The sequence below is a fragment of the Lonchura striata genome, chromosome 7, assembly GCF_046129695.1.
Source record: "Lonchura striata isolate bLonStr1 chromosome 7, bLonStr1.mat, whole genome shotgun sequence".
Lineage (NCBI taxonomy): Eukaryota > Metazoa > Chordata > Aves > Passeriformes > Estrildidae > Lonchura > Lonchura striata.
Genome location: NC_134609.1, coordinates 19,551,078 through 19,575,406, shown reverse-complemented (window position 1 = coordinate 19,575,406; position 24,329 = coordinate 19,551,078). Strand labels below are relative to the sequence as shown.

Sequence of the window (24,329 nt, the reverse complement as noted above, 5' to 3'; positions counted from 1 at the left end):
AATATCTTAAAACCAAGGCACAACACTTTTACAAACTATGAACCTCAGTAAAATAAAGTCAGGCTCACAGTGAAGATAACTGGGAGATACCCTTTGTTACTAGAGCTGTAGATACTAGATACAACTGGTTTGTGACTCATCTCCCATGTGTTACTGTAACAGCATAGGGTCATGTGGAAAATCATGTATCCATTTAACTGTGGGAAAAGGAGTGATGATTGTAGTTTGTTTCTTCTTTGTTTTTCCATCATAAGCTTTATTTCCACGTTTCCGGTAACTACAAGCAAAGACCAAATGTTTCACTGCAATGCTAAGGTATTAAAAAATTCTTTGTACTCTCTTCCAGGCTGTGGGATATCGAGTGTGGGGCATGTTTACGAGTACTGGAAGGCCATGAAGAGTTGGTGAGATGCATACGCTTTGATAACAAGAGGATAGTCAGTGGGGCATACGATGGGTGAGGTTATCAGTGCAGTCAACGCTTTGCATCTTCTTGTCTGTCTCAGTGTCTCCCATCCCACTTTGTGCATCTCCCATATAAATATCAGACTCTCTGTCATACTAAGTGGACCTTTTCATAGCCAGTAAATGAGGACCATGCTACAGAGCATAGCTTTCATTCTTTTGAAATAAGGCCATGTGATTTGATGTGTGTGGTCCAGTTCTTGTGCTTGGTACGAATATCTGACTGACTCAACCTGAAACTTCTTCCTGCTCAGCCACTTTTAAGAACAATCTTTCCCATCTGTGGTTGTCTGCAGGACCATTTGCCATTACAGACTAGTTGTCTGCACACCCATGTGTTTCTATTAGTTATTACCACCTGCTTTTTTATGTGTTTTACTTTATTGACAGCATATTTTTGCCTCCCATTAAGTTCTATAAGCTTTACAAAGGGAAAATGCAAGAACCAGGTCTCAAGAGCGGAAGGATTGCTGCAATTTTCCTTACACTGGCGTATTAGCTAAGTTGTACTAACAGTTATTTTTTTTCTGTGAGTGCTTGCTCTTTTCATTTTAATAGAGCCATGGTGTTTGTCTATTTTTTCACCACTAGGAAAATAAAAGTATGGGATCTTGTGGCTGCTTTGGATCCCCGTGCTCCAGCAGGGACCCTCTGCTTGCGAACCCTTGTGGTAAGAGCTTTAGATAGAGGTGTTGAAGAAAGTGTGCTTGTTCAGAACTGTCTTGAGCTGTGAAAACTCAAGTCAGTTTAGCCCCAGTCTACAGGATCTTGAAATAATTTCTAGGGGTTTGGCTTTTTTGGGTGTCCAACTTCTTCTAATTTTACAAGCTATTAATTGCAAGCATTAAAAGTTAGAATCTCTGATCTTTTCACTCGACTCTGGGCTTTTCAACAGTTTTATTCTGTGATTTGAAGTTAATAACTGAATCCATTTTTAACTCATCCTTGGAATCCATATGCTAGTGGATTTACATTAATCTGTGCGTACCTGATGATGTAGTAAGTTCTCCGAATTGTTGGCATGAAACTTCTTAAAAATAGTACATTCCAAATTTGAGGACCAGGAACAAAAACATTCTTGGGATTGTTTTTAACTGCCTTTTGGGTGCTTAAGGAAAAAGCAGGACAGAAACAGATAGTGAAATCACCTTATGCTTAAACAGCAACTACTCTTTTCATGCTGTCCACTGGTTTCTAGTGTAGTTTAGTGATGGTGTGGTTAAAATGTCATTATGTGAGTGTTAACAACATTCACAGTCACGTTTAAAAATGGCTCTGCTCGGTCTTAGAATAATGTGGGAAAGTTGTGAGAAAAATGCCAGGACAGCCAAGGCCTTGGGATAGTTCTAATAGGTGTTCCTCCACCACATTCAACTCCAAAAAAATGGCACTGTTGCTGAGGATAAAGCAAGATTTCAACCAGTACCAAAATCTCATTGAAAAATAAGTATTATATGTTTTTGTTTCTTAGGTTGAAAGTGTTTGGGCAGTGTTTCAAGAGGTATATGTTAGAATTTTTCCTGCTGTGGCTCATGACTGTAGTCTGTGCTTTAAAACAGGATTGTACCAAGGCTGTCTGATTCTCTAAAAGTGTGGTTACTTCTCACCAGCTGAGCTGTGCTGGCTGACCTTCTGCACACTCATCAACCACCTGAATTGCTCCTGTTGTAGATTTCACTGAAGTACTTTACATCACATTTGGTGCAGGCTGTGAGCTTACTGGGACTCAGCTGACAGGCAGGAAGATCATTCAGTCATGCTACCCTTTTCCAGTCACGTATTTGGACCATCAGCTACAGGATCAGAGTCCATGAGAGCTTTGGATGCCCGTAGGTGCTACGTTGAAAAACTTTCTTGTTAGCCAAATAGAAGTGCAAATAGTTTCATGGCTGAAATACAGAAAAGCCCTTTGTCATTGGTCACCCAGTTCCAAGCGATGGAACAACTCTGCCCATGAGCTAAGACTAAGAGTCTAAGACTAAGGACTTGGTATTAGTAGTGTTTCTGCTCCAGCCTGAGACAAATGTGTGCCTGGTAACCTGTAGCCTTAATTTAACTGGTGTGATTTCCTCTGCATTTTCCAGCAGTGGACAGCCAAAGTGCCCCAGCTAATTATATTATAAATCAGAAGCGGTGGGATGGAAACACTGTAGGAATCTCAACACATGGATACTCATAAATCCCTGTTTGATAGCAGTGGAGGAGGCCAAAAGCAGGGTGGGGAGCAGAGGAAGCTGTTGCTGTGCTTTTAGGACTTTTATGACAACAGGGTGTCTTTATACCCGCTTACCCATGCTTTGGTGTTTTTTTTCCTCTTCCCTCGTCCTCCAAAATTAAACCTGGCTGCACAATGAACATCATGAGTCTCCTGCTGCTTGTGTTCAATTTTCAAACAGTAGGAGGAAAGTGCACAGATAACAAATGTTCACTACATGCCAGGTCCCTTCCAGTTTTGTCTTCCGTTAGCTGGAACAGTGGCCACATGAATTTGACAGAAGCTTTCCATGAATAGAATGAGCTCAAGGTTCAGCTTTCCTTATGACATTAACAGTCCGGGTAGGGCAGCCTTACTTAGACCACAGTGACTGGGATCAAAAAGAGAGTTTTGAAAAGAACTTTTAAAAGTATCTGTCTCTTTATCTCTCTCTGTCTCTGTCTCTCTCTCATCCCCACCATCTCTGAATAATCTATCAGTGGATCTGACTGTTGCAATGATACTTTTTGGAAGAACTTCTTTACTGCTATAACACAAAATCTGGAAAAACACTTCCCTTAAGAATAGGTGGGAAGACAGAAACTCATAAGGTGTTTATAAAACAAACTCATGTTACAGTTGGAAGATCAAAAAGGTTCCATTGATTAGAAATTCTAAAACTCTGTCTTAGAACCTGGCTTACATTTGCATTTATTTTTAGATAATTTTGACGTAAAGATGCAGAAATTCACTTTAAAGCATCTGTTGTTCTTTGTAAAATGAGCTGTATTTTTGTAGTCTTGTGCTATAAGACAAAGACTTCCCCTTTAGTAACTAGCAAGTCTCTTTTGCCTATATGCTTGAGAAACCTGTAGTTTCAGTATTAAAATATTTTAAGACATGTTTTTTTCCTGACCCTCGGAAGCCCCTAACAATGTGTGAGCCCTAAAGAGAAATGTGTGTTCGTGGGAGAGACAGGGCTCACCATCACTGCACAGTTTCTGTTCCTTGATGACCAAGGAGGAAGCCACTGCTCTTGGAGTGTCATGAGCACCAAGAGAAAATAGGCAACACATAAGGGAAAGCAGAGTGGATCTGCTCTGTGATATCCAGGATCTTGCCACTGCCTCCTGTTAATTGTGGTCTGAACTCATGCCAAATCGTCGTGCCATTTCCACTCAGCCTTGGAGCAGAATGGAAACTGCCTATAAAGAATGCCCTTTCTAGATCATATTTTTAGAACTGCTTAGGAGGAATTACTGCTGTGTCTCTGGACTTTACAACAGGCTCCTTAGTGTTCTCTGGTGTTAAGCTGTTCCCTCTTCAGCAGTGGCAATGATGCCAAGGCTTGAATGCAAAGTTCTCATCTCTTACCCTGTAACCTACTGTACCTGGGAATGCTATAATTTCAGGGAGGAGTTTTGTCATGGAATAGGGAAGACAGTGCACCTGTCAGCTTCACCAGATGGAATAATGTGGGGAGGGAGTTTGATTTATTCTGCACAGTGTGTGTCTAATACTGGGATTTAAGGAGTAGTAGCTCTGTAGTGCTGATGCACAGTGTGTCACTTGGGGTTTACTGACAAATTAATATAACTAAAATCACGCCCAAGTTTATCTTCCCCACTCCATCCCAGGTGCCAGCTGGTTTGCAAAGTAACATGCTCTGTCTCCCACTGGCATTTCAGGAGCATTCTGGAAGAGTCTTTCGACTTCAGTTTGATGAGTTCCAGATCGTCAGCAGCTCACATGATGACACCATCCTCATCTGGGATTTTCTGAATGACCCAGCTGCCCAGGCAGAATCCACTCGTTCCCCGTCCAGAACATACACCTACATCTCCAGATAAATAGCACTACACTGTACCTCACACTCGCACAGGTAAAAAAAAAAAAAAAATCTTTAAAAATAAGGTGAGACTCAAAGGTGACATTGGATGTAGTGTGAGCCTGCTGTTTGAATAACTGGCTAGGTCTATCAGTGTTTGTCATCTTGGTTATGCAGTAATTACAGTGTCCTGTAAAAGCACAGGAATGGTTCTGGTACCTTAGAATAGGGACATTATTTTTGGATTTGTGACATGTGGTGCCTGTGACTTCCCCTGAAGAACTTCTCCTCCTCTGTCCATCATCATCAATAATTAAATCAGTTATACTGCTGTCCAGAAGGAAGAAGGGTTTCTGCTGAGCGAGTAAAGCAGCTGCTGCCTAACAAGAGGATGCAGATGGCCTGACCCTGGGCAGTTGTCACCAGGCAAGAGAGTTTTGCCAAGAACCTCCCTCTGAAGGGATGACCATTCTCCTCACTCTGCAGCAAGCTGATTGAAGATTACAGTTTGGCTAGGGGAGGAGACACTGAGGCACAAGCACAAGCCCAGGCAAATTAAATCGAGATGCATCAATGTGCAAAATAATTTATGGATAGGGCCTAGCCCTTGTTCTCTCTGGCATAGCATGGATGTTAAATTATTCATATCAGAGCCTGGTTGGTTTTCTCATCACCTTTTGTCTTGGCCAGCCCAGTGTGGGAAGTACAAAATGTTTCATATGTTTGGGTCATCTGTAGAGTGAATTTGATGCATATGAGTGAAGTGGCATAACACAATTGCCTGTGTGGGTGGGTACATGCACAATTACTGCTAATAGCAGTAAACATAAGAGAGAAGAATGCAGAAGAGCTGACAGGCTCCTGCAAAGGGGTGTCCACAGTGACATTTTCCCATGAAAATGCTCTGTTGTGGGGCATATCCTGTATCCTGTTTGGTAACTGTACAGTGATGCTCTGGACCTGTCAGATCTTGATTTTCTCAAACTCTCTGGTCAATCAGATGTTATTTTAAATCATTAAAAGGCTTAGTATGAATGGGGTTTGTTTGGTTTGTTCTGTTTTTTGTTCCCAGGACTCATTTAAGCTGCAGTATTTAAATGCCAGGACAAAAGAACTATCCACGTAACCAATACTTGCTGAAGAGAGAGGCTCTCAGACTTGTTTCTGGAACAAAGTTGGCATGCGGTTGATCTCAGACAGGGTCTACTCAGCGTGGCTGACTGCTAAAGTGCTGCTATATCAGAAGATGACTTTTATCTTTAATGAACAGTTAACATTTTTAAACCTTCCCATCCCTTTCTTCCTTCATTCCCCTCTTCATGCTCACTCTTCCCTTTACCCCATTTGATTCCCCTCCAAGCCCGGTCACCAGTGTCCTATGACTATATTTAAGATGTCGCCAGAATGTGTTGCTTTGCTGTTAAGCGGAAGACTTACAGTGCATCCTGCTGAGAGTCACTTCAGGGTGGGTGGGAGGGTGGGTGGGTGGGGAGGCTGCTACTCTCAAGCTGAAATCAATATCCATTGCTAGGCCTTTGAAAAAGCATTCAGCTCTGAAGAGCAGCAGAAACACTTAAAACAGCCAGACCATCATCCCCCTAACCCCAGCTTCCCTGCGGCTTTTGGCTGTTCTGACTGCAGACTTATTTTTTGTGGAGAGAGGACCCTTGAAATTTGACTATTATGAGCCAAATCCATCTCTTTCCTCTCCTGCCTGCTATGCTAACCCTTTGGAAGTTGGATGTGCGTTGTAGTCTCCCCTTAACATCAGCTTTGCTGGGGAATGCTAGTCAATGAAAAGTTAAATTCTCTCCTGCCAAAGTCCCACGCATGATGGACTGGGACTGAGATCCTGTCCACTCCCACCCCAGGTGAACTGTTGGCCCAGGACAGTATTTCACTAGCAAAGGGATTGTCTCTACCATCTTCCTACTGCTGTTCTCCCTGAAGACTGTGTGTTTCTGATGGCTTATGAATCATTCTATAAATTGGAGAAAGTTTGAGGCTGGGCTGAGAAGGAAAGCTGGACATTGCTCCTATCTTTCCATTCCTTCTCCCTCAGAGAGGCTGTAGATGGGTACTGGAAGAGGGAGCTGTTAAAAATTTCATGGAGCTCTCAAGAGCCACCCTAGAGTGGGCACACTACACAAACATTCTGGCCATGACTATTAGACTTTGCATCACTTGAATGGTCAAATGCACACCCTGGAGATGGTGGTTGAGTAAAATGAGTTGGCCATGAGGACAGTCATTGCATTTAGCAATGACTTCAGGCCAGTTCTGCAGCATTTCTGGGACTGGCTTTGCTAGAAGGGATTGAAGTGTTTTGGTCTGCTTCTGTAACCTGTGTACTGCATTGCAGTTTAGGGACACAGGCTGATTAGTCCTTTTGCTGATAGCTGAGACGGGTCTTTGCTTTCTGGCTGAGACTTCTGCAAATTGTCATTGTTTAGAAGACAAAAATAGCCCTGAAGAGTAGGTACATGAGAAACAATTCTGCATGTCTCTGAGCTAGACAGAGGTCTGGGGGTAAACAGCTCTCTTCACAGAGCTGGAACAAATTGCAGCTGGCCTGCATTTAGATCAGAAATGACTCTGTAGATCAGTCCCTGGCCATTCCATGTTTAGGCCCAGATCTTCTTCTGTAGGTCTGGAAGAATCTCCATTGTTTTAGTGGGGAGTTGCTTTAATCCCACAGTAGGAAATTGAAGTCCTTTGTCTCTGGGCTGGAGGGCTACCTGCTAACTGGCTTTGTTAACACCCTCTGAACTTGGTAGATGGGATTTTTTTAATAAGCTTTTCTCATCAACTTCACATTGCTGGGGAAGCTGCTGCATTGTTTCTAATTGCTTGGGATGTGCTTTTTCCACCAGTGAAATCTAGCAAGGAGCTGATCCAAGAGTCCCCAGAGAGCAGTCCAGAGGGCTTGAATAATTTAGGTGCTAGCTAGGACAGATGAGAAGGCAATGGAGTTAGAGAGGAGGGCAAAGCTGGTTCTTGGGTAGTAGTACCTAGTGCATTTCCTGAAGCATGTGGGCAGCAGTGTCAAGCATCTCGGAGCATGTGATGACACTCCTCTTCTCTGTTCCAACTATTACTGTAAAAAGTCAAACAGAATAACAGCTCTATTCAAGTATCAGCGACAGTGACTTACCTCTGCAGAGTCATAAATAAGTTCTGAGTCACAATGTTTATCCACAACTAATTTGAAGTCCAGGAAGGTTGTTTTTGCTTTCAGGCAGCTCTACATATGATGAATACTCTAGTCCCAAAGCCAAAGTGGAAAAGGGAGCAGAGAGAATAAAAGTTCACATCCCAAACTTTGTTGAATTCAAGTTCTAAGTCTTAATACTATTTAAGAGTCCCTCTAAGTTCAGGCATTACAAGGTCTGCAGCATGGCTGCATATCAGCAGGGGTTTACATGACCTTGGGTGAAGATTTATTAATTATTTTCCTCAGTTTTGTCATGCTCCATCTTTTCCATTTCTGTTACTGTAGAAAACAATGATCTGTTACTCCAGCTGCTGAAGGATGCAGAACTTCCTAATATTTTAATTACATCTTTTGGCCAACACCTTCAAGGATGTGTTGTATTTTTGCTGGTTGAGAGAATTTGGGAAAACTGGCAGGCCAAACACAAGAGACACCACCACTGCAAATTGTCCTTGGTTGTCATAGCCCTGCTGCTCTGTGCTGCTATTCTGTTGGGTCTTCAAGTGGTACCATACTTTGTACTCTGCTGTATAGAGCTCTTTAAGGTACATTTAACAAGCAACTGCTGGAATCCATTTTTGGCACATGGTAAGAAAGGTGTGTCACCCTCAGGAAGGGACTGTGTGTAGGTACTTCAAATAGGACTGCAGAAGGGTAAGGATTCCTACCCCACTCCCCAAGTTGTACAAATTTCTGATAACTAAGAAGGAAACTGAAGTTAACTGATCTAACTTGAACTTGAAACTGCCACAGCCTGACATTTGGTGGTGTTTATTGTGCTCCCAGGGAGGAGCAATCTGGTAAGTAGATCTCCCAGTGTCAGAAGAAAGTGGCTTTTTCAAACTCCTTCCCTTCCCTTAGGATATGTGTGCATGTGTGTGTGAGTGTTCAAGAGTGCATGTAAGAGAGAGGTTTCAGCATGAACAGGATGGATAATCCCTCAACTAGATTGAAGTAATTGCAGAGTTTCTAATGCAAAGAACTAGAACATGCCTGCTGAAAGGAGATAAAAAATGGCTGGAAGTGTCTGTGGGCTTTAAGTGTTGCACATTGCTTTAAAATTAAATACCTCTGCTGCTTAGGGTTTGTCACTTCTTCCACAAGTAGGAAGCTCATGCTAACCTTCCACCTTGGATTATGGGATGGAAAGTACTGGAGATGTGGGACAGTCTTGTGGCCACACCATCTCCTGAGTGCAACTCCTTTGCAATAGGGCACAGTTTTGCTGCAAATATTTTTTGTCCTCAGAGGAATACAGCTTGCTTTCAAATATGCAAATAGAAAATGGCATGAAGGAGTTTGCAGTGAGGTAACTTCTACAGATGTCTCCTGGAGCAACTCCCTCTGCTCCCTGTTAACATTCAAGGACAGACACGTCCAGTGTTGGAACGGAAGGATTCAGGTGACAAGTTGAGAAGTCTGTGATCATCAGAAACACTGAAATGCTTTACACTTGTTTCTAAACTGGAAGCTGACTTGGACCACCGTGCTCTACCTACCCACCTCCTGCTCCAAAGGATCCTTTTTTCTTAATTTTTTTTTTTTTTTGGACACTGAAAAAGCTGGAGAGTATCATGCACATTTCTCCACTCCCAGGTATGTTTATCTGCCCCTTCCACATGTTCCTTCCTCAGTCTGAGCAGAGCTCCAGGCTTGGTTCTGAGTTTTTTGGCATCACACCTCCAATGGGAAGCACCTCTCTAGGTTGGGCTGTTGCCTAACTTAGTTCGCTTTCTTTAACATGATTTTGTATCTGCCTTTTGTGGCTCATTATTCGTTAATTCACTGGGAACGGGCAATATTTGCATTTAATAAATCACAAATACTAGCAGCTCTCCTTTGCTAGAGAAGGAAACAAGAAGGAATGTCCAGCCTTCCTACAGTAGGCTTGCTCTTAACTGCGTGAGGAAACGGAGGAGATGACCCGAGTGGTTGAAAACCAGGTGTATGTGAGGATGGAGATGGATCTCTACAGAAGTGGGGACAGTGCTGAAAATAGATCTTTTAGCTTGTGTAGTTGGCTGCGAAAAATTGGGGTTTTCCATGATCAGAAATCATCAGGAGGTGATCAAGTAAGGTCTCCAACTGTTGAACTTGCCAGCTGATGCCCCTTTTAGGATGCAGTGGAGACATAAGGAGAAAGGGATGGTCTAAACTGTGCTTAACAAAAGAAGAATGATCTTTGCCAGGGTCTCAGTGGCATGCATGATGCATTTGATGTGCTGAGCTTTGCCCTACTGTTCCCCCCAAAATGATAAGCAGCAGCTTCCCAGAAGGAGGGGGGAAACAGCAAGTGACCCAGCTGTCCTCAAAGGAAGTCTCCATATGAAATTCCTCTATCCTGCTGGAAACTGGATTGATTGGCATGAGAGGATTACAGTCTTTCTGCCCCCACTTTTACTTCAGAGATGGGAGCAGCAGGTCCCTTGGGTGTGTTCCTTCTCCAAAATCCCAGTAGTGGGTTGAGAGGAATGGCTGCCTGCTGAAACTGGGCATTTGGCTTCCTTCCATTCCCCGCCTTGCCCCCCTTTTTTTTGAAGATGATGTGTAGCCAAACTACTGGACAAAATACCCAGGGGGAGCCTTGGCACACTGCCAGAATGGATCATCCTTTGACTGGTCGGAAAACTCTTCCCATGACTTTGTGCTTGTTCCCAAAGATCACTGGGCTTCCACATATCTTGTCCAGCAGATAACCCCTGGGAGTTGGCAATACTGGTTGATCTTTAGGGATGTTAAGATAATACTCTCAAAATCAGAGGATTCTGATGTACATGGATGTGCAGCAAGCCCTTTAGATACTGTAGACAGCTTCTAAATAAGTTCCCTTTTTTAATAGCCTTTTACCCTAAGAGATATCTTGATTTCTGCTCAAGTGCAGCTGTGGCCAGAAAATCAGCATGAAATACAAGTCTTCATCACAGAGCAGCTGTGCTCATACCTGCACAATGAACAGTTTTTGCCTTCACAGGCAAAGTGTTTTAACCTCCTGGCACTGGAGCACTGGTTTACATCTGAGCAAAACTCCACGTACAGGAGGCAGGTCAGTGAGCTGTTTGCGGTGTCTTTTACAAGGAGCTAATATGAAATTTTTTTGGCAATTCAGTGTGAAAAACTGGAGCTGCTTTTGAGCAAAACTTTGCTTTGGCTACTATGTCTTTATCATGTGAGGCACTGCAGGGCTGAGCCTAGCCCCAGTTTTAGCATGGCAGAACAGTAGTGTGGACCTCAGCAAAGTGTAGGCAGTTTCTTCCCATCATTTTCCATCACTGCATTTAGGAGAGTTGCATGCCTGCCAGGCCAGCCTGTGCTGCATCACTCCAGCCTGCTCAGGCTGTGGTGGCTGTGGAAGTGGGAGAGGTGAGAAAGAACATGGTTTCTCCAGAGTTTTCTGTTTGTTACTCTGCTATATTTGTTATCTGGATTCTTAAGTAATGAGTGCTTTGAATTTTGTGATTATGTTACGGTGATGTGTAGTTAATGTACTAATGTTCACTTGAGCTAGGATCATGGTAACAGTGTGGTTTGTTTTTTTGTTTTTTTTTTTTTTAACTGTTCAGAAAATAACTTAAATACAAAGATTAAGCTGTGAATCTCTCCTGTTTTCCTTTTGGGGGGAAAGGTGCTGTCAGAATATCAGTCCTGTATCTTCCTCGAGCCCATGTGTGTGAGTCATACTTCTGCTACACATGTACTGTACACAACATCTGCAGTGTGAACACCTGGAAGTGCTGGGGATGAAAGGTGGACAGCTTTGCTCCAAGCTAGAGGTGGCTGCAGAGCCTGCAGTAGCCAGTCCCACCTCAGAGCTGCTGCTCATTAACAAATAAAGCATAAAAGACTGCCCTGGAAGTCAGAAAAAAAAACACTTATTCCTAAAACCACAGCATACTTTTTAATTAACACTCTCTCCATTCATAGTTAATGGCCTCTGGCTGGGGCAGATGAGTCTGCCCTGTGAGCCAGAGAGTGGATGTGACTGATAGAGAAGAGTTGGAGCCATCCTGCCCATTAAAAAAGTGTGGGGGAAAACCTGTAAAGACTTTGTGTTTTTCTGGGTACTGTTGCAAGATCCTGGTAGGAGAAGCACAAATTTGTTTTATAAGCTAATCAGAATCCTGCTGTTCAATAATGAGTGAGTAATTGACATATCACAGCACCACCACACAGTTCCATGGCTGGGGATGCTTCCACACTTACCGCTCGCCCAAATCAGAACGCAAGCACCCTCACCTTCAGAATACCTTCCTCTTAAAAGTGCTCCTTGAATAGCAGCCTTGGATCTTTCCATTTTACTTAACAGCCCCTTTTAAAACAAAGGCCACCGCAGTTTTAAGATCTTGACTCCAGGGGTGGTCAGAAAACAAAACAAACCCCTGCACTCCCGACATCTCTCTCCCTGCTGGCTCCATTCTTGGGAGCCAGCGGGGGACAGGAGATTGTGAAGGCTCCTGCTTTTCTGAAGTGCTGGGAGCAGGATTCTTGTCACTCCCAATCTCCATCTCTCTTTGTGACAGGGTTCCCAGCAGCCCTGTGCTTTATTTGGCAAGGCTTTGGTGTTCATATGTATGTGTGTATGTGCACACATATATAATAAATATTATATATACATATTTATATATTATATATAATATATGCATTTACACCACTTCAGCCTTTTTTTCTGTTCCCTCTCTGCTATTTCCTCCCATCCAAAAATAGACTTGGAAGAGGAATTGCAGTGGCAGGCTACATCCATTGTTTTGGATTGGTCTGTAACACAGAATGCAGCTTGATTTCAACAACCTGCACACACAAGTGAGACCCCTTCCATACCCACAGTCCAAGTTGTGTGTGTGTACCCAAACAACACACATACTGCCCACTCCCATGAGAAACAGGTTCTCCTTGTGGGTTATTTCTAGATGTTACTTAGATAGTCCTTCCTGTTCTTCTCCTTGATGTTTAAAGATGAGAATCGGCGTCTTTATTCCAGATTTCTAGGACTAGGATAGTGCTGTCCTGCAGGACATGAGCTGGAAAACTTCTCTGAGGAAATCTGGACTGGAATCCAAAAACTCAAGTAAAGAGAGTCTTTGAGAAAGAAAAGCAATCTCAATTGTAAATTTCCACTGGAAAAGAATGAACAGCTTATCTTAAATAGATTCAGTGGTTAATTACCCTTTCTGTTTAAAAATGTGTGCCTTATTTCCACTTCAAATGAAGAAGGAAAGTAATGTTTGCCATAGCTTCAAATTAACAGCGTTTGATCAACCTACAGCTTTAAAATGAAATCTTCTCTTGTTTGGTGGCTTTTTATTGCTGTCTTATACACATGCTTTCAAGAGTATAGTAAGATATTTTTTGGAAAGGGGGAATTGGCCAGTTTAGATTAGCTAGGCTAGAAAGAATGTAATTCTTACAATAACTGTTTAGGATGAGTTTAGCAGTTGGTGGTTTGAAGAGGATGATGAGCTCTCAGGAGAGAAGGCAGCATGGCCAAGGAAACAGAAGGCCCTGAGCAGACAGACATGCTTTAATGCTGCTGTGGATTTCTGTGTGTGAGCTGTCTGTCTGTCCTGGGCTCCAGCAGTGTCCTGATCCCTTTTGTTCCAAGGCAGCGTGTGGCACAGCTTCCTGTGCAATGGCACACATCAGTGCCCAGGATGTAGAAATGATTCAATGTTTTGTGGGAATAAGATGCCGCTCCTGGTCTTGAGAGCCCTGAGTAGCTCTCAAGCACTTTCCAAGTGCTTGAGCTGCTCTGCAGCCAGCACATACACACTGCCCATGACCATGTCCCAGGAAGGGCTGCTGGAGGAGTAGATAAGAGAGGAAAACTAATCTGCTGCATGTTTTCCCACGCAGTGGGCTGCAGCCATTAGAGATCCCAGCCTGACCCCTTTGCCAGCTGATCCATGCCCAGCAGTGCATGTCTGTGAGCACCAGACACTCTGCTTTACCCTAAAAGAGCTCAGACACATTCCCCGAGAGATCCTCTTTGTTTCACATCCATGTTAACTTCCCATCCTGAGCTTTCTCTCCAGAATTATTTGCTGACATGTACCTGGCTGGTAGGAGCTGCTAGAAATCTCCAAATCTGCAGAGAGTTTGCTGAGCTGTAAGGCTGATCAGCTGGGGACCACTGAAGTTGGATAAAGAATATGACCAGGGAAACCTGGGCTGGAAAGGTCTCACCTGTCCAGGTAAATAGCCTGCCTGCAGGTGGAGAATGGTCAGATGGGCTTTGCAGTGCAACAAGGCAGAGACAGCAGCCTGAGCAGTGCTTTCACCAGGGACAGCACTGACTTCCTTGTGGAGCCCACTGTGGTTTGAAGAAACTCAAGCCCCTGGTTAACGTCACACAGCTGATGTATCCAAAACTCCTCGTGCCATGCCCCAAGCACCCTGCTGGCATTACCAAGGCAGATCAAGGAAGGCTTCTCCTCCAAGGGGCAGTGAGGTGGGGAGGCAGCCAGACCATCTCTGTCTCTGCAGTGTCATTTCCCAACGGGCAACCCTGACAAACTGCTCTGACCTTCGGAGCGGTGCCGGTGTCTGTGAGCAGCTCTGCCTATCCAGCCCGTGCTGCTGAGTTCCCTCTCCTTGAGCACAGGGAAAGGGGGCAGTGGCTGCTAAGCAATGCATCTTTTTGCCTTTGCATGAGCTGCTTATTGCTTCCTTGTGGGATTTATTTAGTTGGACTAGATGGTGCTGGGTAAACCCTGAGAACCAGCACTGGGACCACATCCTTTCCAAGGGATTTCTATCTCATCTTGAAAAAGAGGACAGACTTCCCAGTGGGGAGCTGTCAGCTCAGGGGAAGCCCTCAGGTGTCCCAACTGCTTCTCCATTCTCCTGGCCTAAGCAAGTGCCATCACTCTGCAGGATGTGTGCTGGGACCAGCTATGCCTGCTGCTCTGCCTCTCCCAGTTCTCATGGGGTTTTTTGTATGCCTCAGGCACTGTGTCAGATGCCTTGAGGAAAGGAGGTGTGTGAGCATCCCGTGACATGGAGTGCTGGGACAGGGACACCCCAGTGCTGTGCCTGGAGTCTGGGGCAGCACCGAGGCAAGAGTGGGACAGGAGCTTTGGAAGTGACGATGGGTGGGGATCAGGGTGGTTTATGGGCTCACAACCACTTTTGCAGCCACGGGGAATATTTTAGCCAGGGATATGTGGCATGGAGGCAGGGGAGGAATGCCTGTAAAATGTGGAGACAACTCCCTTGCAGCTCAGAGCAGTGGCTATTTCTCACCAGTCCTTGTCTATCCTGTGCCACTATCACCGGGTCAGGTCACAGGAGTGTCTCCAATTAACCCAGCCCTCTGGTGAGCCTTAATTGACACTCCAGGCTCTCTTCCTCCCCCTTCTTGCCCCACCACGAGTTTCTTACCTCTACATCTGCTGCTAAGCCTTTGCTCCCAGCATCCCAGCCACTGCTGGGAACCAGTGACCATAACCCATATTTACTCCCTAAATCAAGGCAGCAGCCATCCCCTGGCTTGGAGCTGTGTCCTGAAGATGTCCCTGCTTGGTGCCCAGCATCAGGCTGTGTGGCAGGAGGAGGGGCTGTGGCTGCAGGGATGAGCACGGGGCTTGGGGACGGGTATGGGCTTCAGTGCAGAGGAGCTGGAAAGTTCCAGGAGGGGTTTTTGGTGGGTACTTGCTGGGAGAATACCGGGGTGGGGGAGAGATGGCTGCTCCTGTTTCCTCTTCCCAGTGCTCTTTCCAGAGACCACTGGACACATTTAACCTTCCATGTGCTGCTCCCAGAGATGAGCCATGTATCTGAATGACCAGAGTTGGAGCATGGCTGCAGGACATAGCATGACCTGGCTTATCATCCTGTCTCAGGTTTGCTGCTTTGGTTGGGGTGAGTCCTGGGCATGTTTAGAGCTGCCCTGCAGCACTGCAGGTGCTTTGGGCATGGCTGGGACCCACAGACTGCATGTTCTCCTGCCGAATCATCTCACCATGGTTAGGTCCAGTAAAATGGATCTCCATCCTGCTGCTCTGGGAATGAACCAGGACCATCCCCAGAAGGACTGTGGTTTCCCTCACTGTGGCCCCGTCACCAAGGTCTCTGCAGCCACCCAGTAACACCTGCACAACAGTAAAGATGACACCTTGATCTAGATGTGAAGAAACCGAGTCTGGGCAAGACACAGGAACTCTTGAGCAAGGGCCAGCCGTGGGAAAAATGAACACTGGCTGGTGGCCGGGGGAGAGGGTCTGATGCTTTCAGGAAGAGCTGGAGGTTCATGTGCAAGGGGGGAGACCAGAGCTGGAACATCTTCCATGGGAGAATGTGGTGCCTGGACTCTCCTACAGCCCAGCCAGCCAGGTTTGGGCTGGCATGGCAGGCCTGGGATTGCCCATGAGGCTCTCCCAGCTCTGCTCTGCTCTCCTGGCCCTGCGGGACTGTCCCGAGTGGGGCCAGCCTGTCGGGACCTGTCCCTTTTAAGCTCCTGGAGCTGTTGCCAGTCGTGGCTTAGTGGGGTCCCCATCCTTTCAACTGGCTGTTCAGCAAATTAAGAGCTTGCTATTAGGCTGCTAATTAAAGGCACTTCATTAGCAGCAGGGGAGGCAGCTCCTGGCCGCAGCAAAATTGGATTCCTCTGAGCTGCCATGAGCGGATTCTCTCCTCTCTGGGGCTGAGGGCTGTGTCCCTCCGTGTCCGGGGGAGGCAGCTGCTCGAGCCATGGCCGTGGGCTGCCAGCCTCTTCCCGAGCGCAGGGGATGGGGCACATTACCCCACGGAGGGAGAGGGGCCAGAGGTGATGGGGTGATGTGGGGCCGCCCCCTCGCCGCCAGCCTCGGGGATGGAGCAGTGGTGTTGCCCCACTTACGGTTCCCGGGGTCACTCCCGTTTAGAGGGGACTTGCGACAGCTCTCAAAGGTGGCAGAGCATCTCGTCGGTGGTTCCGCTGCCCCCAGGCTGGGCCGTGACCCCTCAGCGGGCCGAGCAGCCCGGCGGCGCTGCCCCTGCCCCCGGCGAGGGGAGAGGCTCCCGGACTCCTCCTCCGGCCGCTCAGGCGCCTCCAATGAGCCCCGGGGGCGCCCGGGCCGCCCTGCCCTGCCCTGCCTTCCCTTCCCTTCCCTCACCTCCTCCTTCTTCTATCTAAAAATGGGAGAGACCAGCCGGGCCGCCGCGCTGCCTTCCTCCCCGTCTCCTTCTCCTCCCTCCCCGCGCTCCGCCTGCAGCCCGGCGCCGCCGCTCGGGAACGGGACCCCGCGGCGCGGCGGGGACATCCCTGGGGTGAGCTCCCTGCGGGCCCCATCCCTGCTTCCCCTCTGCCTTACGGGGTCCCTGTCCCACTCCAGCCCCTGGCCTGACACCCCTCGGCCTGACATCCCCCTCCCTTTTTTCCCGGTTTGGGATTCCTGATGGGATTAGGGGGGATTTGCTGTGCGTGAGCCGGGAGCTGCTGGCTACCGTGCGGGGGGCGCTGCGAGGAGGGTCGGGCTGCGGCTGGGGAGCGGGGCTGCTCCGGGGGGACGCAGGTTCGTCCCATGTCCGCACCCCGCAAGCCCCTCTCTCCTGGAACATTCATCGCTCCGGGCATTCATTGCAGCGCCCAGGGCTGTCCCTGCAGCTGGGGGTGCTCTGAATGCTCCCGAGCACCCCGATCCTGGGCTGGGCTGGCTCAGAGCTGCAGGGTGGCTGTTCCCCCGCAGCCACCGGCTCCCCGCAGTGAAGACCCCCAGCAGGAGCGGGAGACAAAGGTGTTGGAGGGGGTGAGGGTTTAGGAGGTGGGTCCATGTGGTGTTTTGGGGTGAGATGGGACCTTCCACGGGAACATTTCAATGGTGTTGGGCCACTCACAGCAGCATCACTCAGCTGCTCTGTTGAGGTAAGGGGATGGATGTCCCTCCTTCTTCCACCTGCCCCTTTCCATCTGCTGCTCCTCCCAGCTGGGGGCAGGGGTGCCCAGCTTACCCAGGCTGGGTCACCACCACAGTAAAAAAACTCACATCACAGCCACGGGAAAGCTGGAATAGCTGGGCTGGGTGCTGGGCACTGGCATGAAGCAGTGCTGAACAGAGGATTCCATTGCACTGGGGTCCTTGCTCTGGGCCAGGGTCATCCCTGCTGGAAAAGGGGCAATTCATGACACCTTGGCTCCTGGTTCTGCTAGCCAGGATTGTGCTGATCCTTCCTCCTCTTTCCCAGCATCTCACCTTCCCCCTGCTGTCTGTCACCCTTTTGGTATCCTTTGGCTCATCCATGCTTTATGGCTACAACCTTGCTGTGGTGAACTCACCAGCAGAGGTAAGGGTTGGGCAATCTCTCTGGGAGCAGGGAAAATGGCTCTGCATCCCTCCTCTGGAGGGTGGAGGGACAGCTGTCCAGCAGCCCCACATCAAAACACTGGCATTTTACTTGAGCAGTCACCCAGAGAGGAATGACATGGAAAAGACATCAGAGTCCATGTTCATGTACTCCATATTGATCCCCCTGGAAAAGCAGGGCCTGGAAAGCTGGCTACAACCTCCCTGCTTCAGCTTGAGGGCTCTCTGTATCTCTAAGTCATCTTTAGTCCTCTCAGGTGCTGAAACTTGCTGACCAACCAGACCAGCACATCCCAGTCATCCCCAAACATGTTCTGCCCTGCATCTCCTTTAATGCTGTTAAACCCATGATATTGTCCCTATAGATCCTGTCTTCCCTTGTCTTCCCCTTTCTGCCAACAATCTGGTGCCTGTGTGTGTCTCTGCCCTGCAGCACATAAAGGTTTTCTACAATGCCACGTGGTCCCAGCGGTTCGGACACGGGCTGGGCCCTGCCCCCCTGACCCTCCTCTATGCCCTGACTGTCTCCATCTTCGCCCTGGGCGGGCTGGTGGGCTCCCTGCTGGTGGGGGTGCTGGTGGAGCGGTACGGCAGGTAAGGGTGGCACACCATGGGCCACGGGCGTCAGAGGTGGGGTGGGACTGGAGGAGCTGCCCTGCTGCTTGTGCCTGCCAGGAATGGTGCTCTGAGCCGCAGCGCCCTCCTCGTCCTCCTGGCCGGCAGCTTCATGGGCTTCAGCCGGGAGCTGGGATCCCCCGAGATGGTGATCATCGGCCGCTCCATCACGGGGCTTCACTCAGGTGGGTGTCCTGGGCCGTGCACAGCCCTTCCTCATGGCTCAGTCCCCTACAGCCATTCCTAGGGGGATGGAGAAGGCTTTGTATTCCCCACAGGCTCTGTGGAGGGGTTCTCTGGTACAGCCAGGGCCACCTCCAACGCCATGGGGTCCCCACTGTGTATGATGTGGACATGGGAGGAGATGGACCTAGGCTCTGGCTAGGTACCCTTCTCCCCACTGCCTCTGCCATCCCACTCCCTCCTGTGCCCCCAGGTATCTGTCTCAGTGTGGTGCCCCTCTACCTGGGAGAAATCACTCCCAAGAACCTGCGGGGCTTCCTGGGGCTCATGCCCAGCATCTTCATCTGCCTGGGGGTTTTCTCTGCCCAGGTCCTGGGCCTGCCGGAACTGCTGGGCAAGGTGAGCACAATACCCCAGCCCACACATGCTGGACACTGCTCTGCCCTCCCCTTGACACATCCTATTTCAACTCCTTTCAGGACAGGTTCTGGCCCCTTTTCCTGTCAGTGGTGGTTGTTCCTGCCTCCCTCCAGCTCCTGCTGCTGCACTGCTTCCCTGAGAGCCCTCGGTACCTGCTGATAGAGAGAAATGACATCTGTGGGGCCACCAAAGGTGAGGGGATATCCTTGGGCAGACTGGCTCTGGAAGGTGCTGGGTGATCTGGGTGCTTCTCCAAGGTCTTCCAAGACCAAGATGCTTCTTCATGGCATCCTTGCATACCCATACCTGACAGCCCACCACAGTCCTGTTGGTTCAGCCCTTCTGTCCCACCTGGTTGTGCCACAGCATTTCCATGGTACCCAGCACTGTGGTGTGATGCTCTTCCCCATTTCCTATGTATGGATTTCCCATATGAGGCTGCTGGGGAGGCTGGGCCAGGGTAGAGCCAAGCCCCTACCTGGTGCCATATCTGTGAGCATCCACCCTGTGCTGGGGACACGTGTCCATGGCCCCACTCTCCCCACAGCGCTGCACCGGTTCCTGGGGAGACCTGATGTACAGGATGTGATCGAGGAGATGAAGGAGGAGCAGCGGTCGCTCTCCTCCGTGGAGATGGTGTCGGTCTGGCAGCTGCTGCGGGACCGCTCCGTGCGCTGGCAGACGCTCTCGGTGGCGGTGGTGAGCGCCGGCATGCAGCTCTCGGGGATCGATGCCGTAAGCCCCATGGTCCTCGCCCCAGGACACGGCTGTGCAGACACTGAGCTGAGACCTGGCAGCGCATTTCCTCGAGTGCCCCGTGGCTCCATCCCCCAGCTCATGCTGTGTCCCCTCCTCGGCAGATCTGGTTTTACACCAACACCATTTTCGAGCGCGCCGGGATCCCCACGTCCCAGATCCCCTACACCACCATGGGCACCGGCGCCATTGAGGTCGTTGCCGGGCTGATCGGGGTGAGTGAGGGACAGAGGGACACAGCTCCTCCATGCCAGAGCCCTGTTGCCAGCTCCCAGCACCATCAAACAGGGGGGACAGAGTAGACCCCCAAAGAATCATCTGTGCCACAGCACAGCCCCTTTTCTGGGGGGCAAAAATGGGGATGGGAGATGGGATGAGACAGGCTCAATTTAGGAGTCACATCTAGGAGTGGTGAGATAATTTTAGGGTAGCAGGGAGGTTGGGTAGAGATGGCAAAGAGAAGGTTGGAGATGATGGAGGGGACTAGAAGTTTCCTCTGGCTCTCGCTTTCATTGTCCCTCTGTTAGCAGAGTCACATGTCCCCATCTCCCCCCCCCAGCCAAGCACTGGCCTGGCCCCAGGCTAGCAGCCCTGCCCCCTCCGCAGCCAGCCCTCATTTAGCTGGAGAGTTAGCACTGGGCCAGGCAGATTTATGGCCCTTGTCCCATCTGCAAGTGTCACCCAGGGCCAGCCCAAGCCACCCGGCACTAAATCCACTCCCTGACAGTCACAGAGATGGATGGGGGTGGCTGCTCCCAGAAAAGAGGGAACGAGTGGGGGGCTGTTCCCCGCTCCCATAGCCCAGTCCAGAGTGGGGTCCCCTGCCTCTCTGAAGGGTACCCCCTCCTCCCCTCCCCTTTCTATGGGCGTGTCCCAGCCCCCCAGCAGTCTCCCAACATAGAGCCAGATTGCTTGGGAGCAGCCCCACAAATGGCTCCTGATGGACATGCTGAGATTGGTTATAAAATTACAGGCATTTGTTCTGCTGTCAATACCCTGCCTGCTCCCACTGCTGCTGCGCTGCCTGCCCACACTCTGCTGTGCCCACTCCCCCACAAACACCCCCAGCACCTCCACCTGGCACTGATACCAGCCCCAACCCGGTACCCTAACCCCTGCTCTGTGGGACCATCTCCTGCCCCATGTATGCTCACCCCTGGCACTTTCCATGCCCAAACCCCAACCCTGGACTCTGAGCTGGGGTTGCCCCGGATGCCCAGACGCCACCGGGATCATCCTCCCACCTCCAGCTGGATCTGGGGTTCAGGGGTGGTCTCATCCACCTTGGAGCTCCCCAACACCTTGTCAGTCTCTGCTCTCTCTTGGCAGTGCTTCACCATTGAGAGGGTGGGCCGGCGGCCCCTCATCATCACCGGCTTCTGTGCCATGGGTGTCTGCTCGGCTGGCATCACCATCTCCCTGCTGCTGCAGGTAGGGCCTGGCCACTGCCACCCCCTGGGCCATTATCAGTGGTGGAGGGATAGGTAGAATCTTGGAGGAAGGAGCATGCGTGGAAATGAGAAGTGAGCTGGCTCTTCCAAGTCATGCTTTCCCTTCAAAGTTAAAGAGAAGGTAAATTTAGCACCAAGAACAGCAACAAAAAAAAAGAAAACACAAATCCATATGAGAAAAATCCTGCTGCTTCTGGTAGCTTTTTTTCAGAAATAGTTTTTCCTAGGGAGGCAGCTGTGAAATGCCAGGGCAGGTGAAGGGTCCTGCTCCTGCTGCCTTCTTCCTGAGGATGCTCCCGTGGCTCTGGGGACACTGCAACATCATGAGCTGCTGAGCTGGGCTGAGGCTGACCCTCACCAGCTTTACCCCAAACCACTCATTGCTTGTCTGCATCTCATCAGTGTGTCCTGTGTGGCCACTGTCCCCAAGAGCCACCGCCAAGCCAAGGGCAGGCCTGAAGCCCAGGGAATGTGCCAGGGATGCTGGGTGTGAAGCTCAGGGCAGCCCCAGCAGCCTCCCCAGCCCAGTGTCCCCTCGCAGGCCACCCTGCCCTGGATGCGCTACCTCAGCGTTGCCTGCGTGGTCGGCATCATCGCTGGCTTCTGCATGGGACCAGGTGGGTCTGGGGCTGCGGGAGTAGGGAGCAGTGGGGTGGGAATGGGGCTCCAGGAGACCAGCAGGGTTTGCAGGCAGGTGACAAGACCTGAGCCTTGGCTCCAGCCCCACATATCCCCAGGGCACTGCCTCCTCCTTCTCTGCTTCCTCCTGGGCCATGCTCCAGGAGAAGCAGAGTGAAAGCCTTCCCCAGACCTCTGTGGAGGTGTCACCATTCCCATCATGGTGCAGAATCATCCTGCCCCTAGTCGAGTGCAGGCTCCAACAGCCAGGAGTGAAACCTGGACTGGTTTACCCAGTTGATGTATTAGCAGAGCTCTTAACAGATCTATAATTCATCCTCAGCCCAGACTTTATTCACTGTAATTACATCTTTAATTAGGATTTTAATGGCTCATTGTTCACAAACAATGATGAATAGGAGTTTTAAAACAAAAAAAAAATATATCTCTGTTCTGGGCAAGCTGTGAGTAAGAGTCCGTCAGGGGCTCCACTCCCTCCCTCACTTCTTACACTTGTTTTTTGGTTTATCTTTTCCCTGCATTTATAAAGAAGTCCAGCCAGCCCTGTTTCAGGCAGTTGGGATCCCAGGCATATCACCATATCAGAAACAATCCCTTGCCAGATTCCTGTGTGTCTTGGAATGTATTCTGGACCTCGGATCCTGCCCCCCAGTACAGGGACAGTCCTGGGACCCAGGAGTTCTGCCTCAGTGACACTTGGCTGGAGAGGCTAAGTCCTTCTAGAAGAAAGAACCACGACCTGTGTCCAGTTTTCAGACCACTTCCAAGTTGGTTTGGGAAACCACTTCCATATATTCTGGGTTTTTTCACTCTGCATGGGAAAAGCAGGTTGGAAAATGGCATTTCTGTGTTGTGCAGGAGATTCTGATGCTCAGAAAAGTGGTTGCTTCTTTTCCCCATTGATCAGCCACAGTGGCAACAGAAGCTGATTGATAGAAGGAAGTTTTCTAAACTGTTTTGATCAAGGGGGTCTGGAAAGGGCATTATGGAGGGTGCCAGGAAGATGTTTCTCTATGCCTGTGATTTCTATGACATTTAATATATCAGCATTTAGAAACATTTTTGGAAAACAAAAATGAGTGATCAAAAAATGATCCACATGAAATGTTCCACCTTTGTTTTGACTCATTCTGAAACTTTCCAGTCATGCAATTTGGGGAACTGGCCTGAGCACTCAGCAATGTGCCAGTGTGGTATGTCAGGGGGACATCGCCCCTCCACCCCCGCCCCAGACAAATGCCAAGGGAGACCAAGGGTAGGACACTGTTCCACCACACTCCCTGTCTCCTCCAGCTCTCCCAGTACCACCAGTTTGAACCATGAATCTTGCTGGGCTCCAGCCTTTGACCACAGGACTGAGATGGGCAAAACCTGTTGACCCCAGAGGTACCTGAGTCACCCTGTCCTCCATAGCCTCGATCTGTCCCCTCCCTCTGCAGCTGGTGTCCCCTTCCTGATGACAGCTGAGCTCTTCATGCAGTCACACCGCCCGGCTGCCTACATTGTGGGGGGCTCTCTCAACTGGCTCTGCAACTTCACCATCGGCTTCATCTTCCCCTTCTTGCAGGTACCAGTTCAGAGGGGCCCCGGTGATGGAGGGAGCAGGCACAGCCCTGCTGCTCTCCCAGGATGGGGTGCCAAGGCAGGGATGCCTGTGCTCTTGGCTCAGATTGGTGCTGGACAGAGCCAGCCCAGGGCAGGGTGATGGGAGGGAACAGTGCCTCGTGCCATGCCCAGTTTGGGAGTGCCTGGCTCTCTGCCTCATCCTGCTCTTGTCCCCAGATGTCAGCCGGTGCCTTTTGCTACCTGGTTTTCTGTGGTGTCTGCCTGCTGGTGGCCCTGTACGTCTACCTTGTCATCCCCGAGACCAAGAACAAAACCTTCATGGAGATCAGCCACGTCTTCGCCACGCGCCGCTCCGTGCTCTCCGTGCCAGCCCGCCTCACTGGGATGATGAAGCTCGATGGTTATGGGACTTTGCAGAGCAGCTCCCTGCAGGGCTCAGGCTCCAGCCTGCCCTGATCTGAGTGGGCTGGGGGGGTGGGGATGGTGGAGGAGGCTCGGGGCTGGGGAAGGATGTGGGGGCCAATTTATTCCGACCTGGTCATGAGCCCCGTTGATGCACCAAGGTTGCCCTGACTGCTGGGCATGATCCCCATGCTGGAAGAGATGCCCCCACAGAGACAAGGGGACCTCCTGAATTAGGGAGTTCTCATTGCTCCTGGGTGTGGGGCCCTGGCAAGGGCTTCTGGCATGAGCTGTTTAATAAAGAGCATTGCCAGCAGAGCCA

General features: G+C 49.6%; 2 protein-coding genes across 7 annotated transcripts in view; both read left to right on the top strand.

Annotated features, from left to right (window-relative positions):
• BTRC (beta-transducin repeat containing E3 ubiquitin protein ligase) overlaps positions 1 to 11,294 on the top strand; it is a 119,755-nt gene extending 108,461 nt beyond the window's left edge. For 5 of the 6 annotated variants that reach the window (XM_021536367.3, XM_021536363.3, XM_021536364.3 and 2 more), the window contains 3 exons: positions 347 to 457; positions 1,057 to 1,135; positions 4,348 to 5,522. In XM_021536367.3, coding sequence (XP_021392042.1) covers positions 347 to 457; positions 1,057 to 1,135; positions 4,348 to 4,509 — 352 coding nt within the window. In that variant the 3' untranslated portion in view covers positions 4,510 to 5,522. Of the gene's footprint in view, positions 1 to 346; positions 458 to 1,056; positions 1,136 to 4,347; positions 5,523 to 5,559 lie in introns of those variants that run through there. The other variant, XM_021536362.3, reaches the window with a different exon arrangement.
• Positions 11,295 to 13,741: 2,447 nt separating this feature from the next.
• On the top strand, positions 13,742 to 24,329 carry LOC110473616 (solute carrier family 2, facilitated glucose transporter member 9). The gene is made up of 12 exons (XM_077784508.1): positions 13,742 to 13,754; positions 17,822 to 17,955; positions 18,409 to 18,569; positions 18,651 to 18,775; positions 19,027 to 19,172; positions 19,253 to 19,385; positions 19,741 to 19,928; positions 20,054 to 20,164; positions 21,279 to 21,380; positions 21,942 to 22,017; positions 23,479 to 23,606; positions 23,822 to 24,329. The coding sequence occupies exons 1-12, from the start codon at positions 13,742 to 13,744 to the stop codon at positions 24,059 to 24,061; spliced, it is 1,557 nt and encodes a 518-aa protein (XP_077640634.1). The 3' UTR covers positions 24,062 to 24,329.